Below are 5,649 nucleotides of genomic sequence, written 5' to 3'. Positions count from 1 at the left end.
AGTGATAATGAATGTGTGAAGGAGGAAGTGAATATATTATATACGTATACATATTGCCAATTCAGATGTACATGTCAACTTTTTAATGACGTGACACTTAACGGAAGTCTGACGTTAAAAACTAAAGACATTACCTTTGTTGAAAGTTTCTTTACTAATGAAGTCCTTTTTAATAGACGAAACCTAAATAGGTTTACTAGATTAAGAAATTTGACTAAAAATGTTATCTTTTTGTGAATTTTCCCTAAATGAAAACTCAGTTAAAGTTGAAACAAAGGGATTGAAAGACCATGATGTTTACAAAAAAACCCTGTATTGAGAAATGACCCATTCTGCCTCATTTGTTCCTTATTTACGATCTCTATAATTCCAAGAAAACTAATAGTATTTGTTCCTTATTTACCATCTCTAATAATTCCAAATAAAACTAATAGTAGCAATTTGGTTTGTTTTTGGTCATACCTGGTGCTTTTGGAATTATGGATCTCTCAGTAAAACTTTTAAAGGTTAGTCTTAGTATTTTCCAGATTATATATATTTATGCATATGGGTCCTAATTTGGATGTGCAGGTAAGAAGAAAGACACAGGGACAGCTCAGCTCACTTGATTCTCCTATAAAAATCTAAAATGTATGTGTGACCACAAACATTGGTAACAGAATCAAGATTTTAAAGTTCCAACCAGTATAGACAACTCTTTTTCAGTCACTACCCACACAATGCTTATAGTTCAATGGTTATCAACTTTATAAGACTATAAGAGTAAAGAAACCAAAATTTTCAGCAAAGAGACGTTTCTAAAGACGGCAGCACCCAACTCCATCGATTGCCAGCTTACGACTTTAAATTTAATCATACAATAATATTTTTTGTTTTTATTAATAGTTTTGATATTCTTAAAATGACATTTTAAGACATCACAATATACTTTAATGCTAGAAAGGGAAAGAACCAAGACTGGCAACTTCACTTTGATTTTGTTATCAAACAAAAGCACAATGAAACAGAAATCTAAAAGGCTCAAAAGATACCAGTAAACTATGTGGTATAACATCACAAACAAAACTATGTGAATGGGCTAGAAAACCGTAAAACAAGAATCACATATAGATAGATGAATTCAGTAAAGGTACAGAGCATCAAAAACTTCATTCTTGTCTTTGTGATTGGTATCGTAATACTACATGAGAACAAAATTAACCATTCAACAAAACTTGTAAATGTTGTGTTCATTTTGACTTGCCTTTCTTAAAAGATTTCTTCTGCGATGTGCTCTTATACGGGCTCTTCCTCTCTGTAAATTTACCTGAGGTTGATGAAGATTTCCCGTGCTGATTTTTTCGTTTCTTGTCATTCTTGGTGTTGTACATGTCAACAGCCTATTAACAAGCAGCACATAGGTAAAAACACAAACCCTGAAAATCTGAAAGTCCATGGAATTGTAAAACTATAGAAACATTTTTTATATATAACATGTGAAATTTCTATCCCTTCAAAAGAATGTAGATAAATAAATCTTATAGACCATTAGACCCAAATCAATAGCATATCTTTGATGAAAACGGCAAACAAAGGTATTTTTAACGTCAGCATTTGGTTAAGACTATAAGATTTACTTGTGGATTCCCAAAACATATTTTGTAATTATCACATGTGGGAAGTAGCATGGTGCTTGGGAAAAGAAAACCATAAAAAGTTGACTTATAAGTATATGAATAAAAGCTAATAAAAAGGGGGCTGCTGAAGAAAAACTGTGTTAGTTGAAAGTGAATAATTTTTAGTAAGCGGTAGATTGACCTGCAAACACTATCATATCCTTATTCTTGTAAATAATTATAAAAATTATTTATGATCGGAATCAAATTTAATAAAATTATAATTCAGTCTTTGAATATCAAATCTATACGGAGTTATACAGATTCATAATGCCATACAGGCATACAGTCTTTCAACACATTTGACACTTTTTGTATGACTAAAAAAGGGGTCAAAATGGAACCTCAAAGTAAAAGTGTATGTTTCATTACCTTAGTGACATTGAAAACTTCATGGGAATTTTTGGCCATCAACTTGTTGAGAACCTTGTCGGTTTGTTGTTTCTCTAGGGAACCCATTCCCGATCCTTCAACAACAGGTAGGAACTGGAAGGATAAAGAAAGTGACCATGAAGATACACATAGATTTTAGATAAAAATTGCTATAGGCTAAAAGCTGGGAGTCTGGTTAACACACCTTCCTGAATTTCTTATCATGTTTCGCGGGCTTTTCACCAGCCAATTTTTTGTCAAATTTACCGCCACTGGCAGTTGAAGTTGCTGCCATTCCAGCTACATTCTGCAGTTCGTCCTTACTAACCTTTCTTGGTTCAGTTTGGGTCCCAGTTATTGGCAATGCCGTAGCAGCTAACTGAACATGACTGCCATACATAAAAAATTAGATAGAGAGGACTTCCGATCTTGCATAAAACTAAACTCATATCCAAGATCTTAGTTATGAGATAAAATGAAAAATGATCAAAAACACATATTTATGGAGAAAAGATTGAACCTTGGTAGAGCACCAACTTTTGCCGCCTCTTTCAAATTATGAAAACGGTTCTTCTCTTGTTTTTCAACTCGTTGCTTCTTTTCCAACCGTCTTTTGGCAAAAGGATCTACTCCTGGCTCTGTATACAAAATCATAAAAGTTAATTACTTGAACCCAATAATATACTCATCATCCATGCTCAATGCAGCACCCACTACAGAATTTGAAGTTGACTTTGATGGTTGCAAAATACTTGATTGCTCATTTTTCTATATAAAAAAATAAAAACAGTTCTTTCATACTTTATCCAAAGAGTGTTTTATGTCAGTTTTTTATATCCAGCGGTCCAGCCCACTTGTGATTTCCAACAAGTCTTCCCTATTTTATACGGCAAGAAGCGAAACTACAATCAGTCGGTTCAGGCCTCCATTTAGTTTCACCCAAACTTTAAGAAATGAAAAGTAGCATGTAACAAAGACAAATGCAGAGTAGCAAGGTAAATATAAATTTACCATCGGTCATCTTTGCCTCGATAATAGGAACATCATTGTCATCATTTACTCGGTCATAACCATGACGACGCTTCCAAGATGCAGTTTGATCATCATAGACAAGTTTGTCTTTCTTTTTGTTCTGGATGCCTGTATGAGGATCAATGAATTAGTACCACAACAGGAGCTTATAATAAGGATTATATATTTATATATGCAATTTAAGCTTCAAACTTAATCAAGTTTTTACAGATTCCTGACTATCCGAGTAATAAGTTGAAATTTGTCATTACTAACCTTTCTTTTTGGCAAAAATCTCCCATTTTGTTGGTGGTGCAGGTTTTGGCAGCTGTAAGAAAGAGCAAAATGGTCTTAATTGAGTTACAAAGAAATAAAGTAAAGACGGGTGCAGTCAAAAAATCAACACAAAGAAATAGTAACTCGTTCATGATTAAACTATACTACCTTATAATAAAAAATTGCTGATAATATTCTAATAATATTTTAATAAGCACGTAAACTGCAAAGTAGAATATGCTTGAGTAGCTTACAGGTTTTTCTCTTGGCAATTTTGTGGTTGGTGGTGGTAGAGAAACAACTGGCCCAGATGCATCTTCAGAAGCTGGCAAGTTAAAAAGAGCGTCGGCAACTGACTGAATTAATTTAGTACCGTGTGCTATGCACTCCTTCACAAGATCCTCCCTAATATTTCCAAGCAAGAAACATACGAGCAGGTTATATTAATACTATAGCAATGCATATTAAATAAACTAGATATCCTATTAAACCAAAGACCTAAACTCTAAAATAACAAGAGCACGCAGATGAACACCCCTGGTGTTTTCCCAAAATTCAGCTAAAATCAAAACAACATATTTTAACTTTCACAGATAATACTTCACACAGATTGGCCTGACAACCACCACCTTTTATCCAATCTATACGATTTATATTGATAACAAAGCCTTTTTTTTTTGAACAGCAAGAGTTAAATGTTAATGATACGAACCCCAGCAGTGACATCCAAGGTGGGAGGTATGCTGGCAGTTGGAACCCGCACAATCCTGCAGAACAAGAGTGATTACACGTATGCCCACACACTCAAGGGGTAAATGCCCGAAACCATGGAGAATCAAGATTTGATCCAAGGTCTCCAAGTCAACATCCCTACGCCAGTTCCCTCAAAGAGAACCCCGGCTTTAACAAGATATCTATAGCAGACGACAACAAATATACAACGAACGTTGCTTTAACTTTAGCAACGGTATCCTTCCGTTACTAAAATATTTCAAAAACCCTATTACGTCGGCTTTAAATTTTTTGAGGGCTACAAAGGTTTGTCATTTTTCTACCCCTAAAAAAACCAACTTAGACCCACTAAAGTATCCTAAAAAAAACTCACAATCGCAATCGTGAAAGCATCACTGACCCGGTTTCATATCTACCTCAAGAATTAGTCCATGATTAATCTTAAGCTAAAAATAACTTTAAAAGGGTCAATGTCAATAAGTAATTACTTATTACTATAAGTAAGATTATTATCAATTCACACCATAGTAACATAGTATGAGTTACAAACTAAGTAATAGCAGTAATATATATGTATGTATGTATGTATGTATATATATATAGATACAAAGATTTTGAACCTGTTATTAGGGAGGGATGAAGACTGGAACTGAGGATCATATGCTGTGAGATTTCCAAGGTCGATTTGATATCCTCCATGTTGCTGTTGTTCTTCTTCTGCCACCATTTTTTTTCTTTTTTTTAGGATTTCAGAGGTGAGGTTTGTGAAAGGAAGGCTGGAAGTAACAACGGTTTGTTAAGGGTTTTAGGTCAAGAACTTTTGTACCAAATAAATTTAGGGATAAGTGAATGTTAGACCTTTATCTTATAGAATGTGCATTTTTTGTACCCTTGTGGTTTTCATTACATTACGTAATAGAAAGGATGATGAAGTTTAGGATCGTAGGTTCTGTGGATCTTTTATATTTTGTATAAGTAAAAGTAATACGAGTAGTAATTAACTTAATTTTAGACCGTGTGTTATACGAGTTCGAATAACTGAATAAAAGCTCAATATAAAAATAAGAAGATTTAATGGATTACGAACATAATTTGTGAGCATTTTTGTAACCTTAAACGTGTAATCCGTGAATAAAGTTAAGGATATTGTTAAAGAAACAGTTGCACCTACACACCATATAGTTACAACAATATTCACATTTTCATGTTAGGAATACCTTATTATGTGTATGTAAGATATGTCATTTATTATAAGTTGGGAAATCGAAGCTTTTGGGATGTCCAACCTAAGGGTGTGATGAGTTGGGGATGGTGCAAGCTATTGCAAATAATAGATGTTATCTGTCCCTTTGTATGGTCTCATATTGGTGATGGGAAAAACATCTCTGTTTGGGCTCATAGATGGCATGATTGATGTCCTCTAAACAGATTTATCTCTCCAAGAACTATTGTCAATAGTAGTTTTAGTCTACATTCTACTATTAATGAGGTAGTCGAGGATAGTAATTGGAAACGGCCTATGGCGTGGTATGAATTGTTTCATGTCTTAATTGGTATTCGTCCACCAACCTTGCACTTTAATAAGAAGGATGAACTGAACTAG

At 34.0% G+C, this 5,649-nt stretch overlaps 1 protein-coding gene across 1 annotated transcript; it reads right to left on the bottom strand.

Annotated features, from left to right (window-relative positions):
* Positions 1 to 1,089: 1,089 nt before the first annotated feature.
* Positions 1,090 to 4,848, bottom strand: LOC122607374 (ribosome biogenesis regulatory protein homolog). The gene is made up of 8 exons (XM_043780337.1): positions 4,667 to 4,848; positions 3,569 to 3,719; positions 3,315 to 3,366; positions 3,039 to 3,167; positions 2,548 to 2,665; positions 2,233 to 2,416; positions 2,028 to 2,141; positions 1,090 to 1,379 (listed from the first exon to the last, which is right to left on the bottom strand). The coding sequence occupies exons 1-8, from the start codon at positions 4,771 to 4,773 to the stop codon at positions 1,230 to 1,232; spliced, it is 1,005 nt and encodes a 334-aa protein (XP_043636272.1). The 5' UTR covers positions 4,774 to 4,848; the 3' UTR covers positions 1,090 to 1,229.
* Between the last annotated feature and the right edge of the window lie 801 nt (positions 4,849 to 5,649).

This window comes from Erigeron canadensis, chromosome 7 (genome assembly GCF_010389155.1).
Source record: "Erigeron canadensis isolate Cc75 chromosome 7, C_canadensis_v1, whole genome shotgun sequence".
Lineage (NCBI taxonomy): Eukaryota > Viridiplantae > Streptophyta > Magnoliopsida > Asterales > Asteraceae > Erigeron > Erigeron canadensis.
This window is presented reverse-complemented; position numbering and strand designations above follow the sequence as displayed.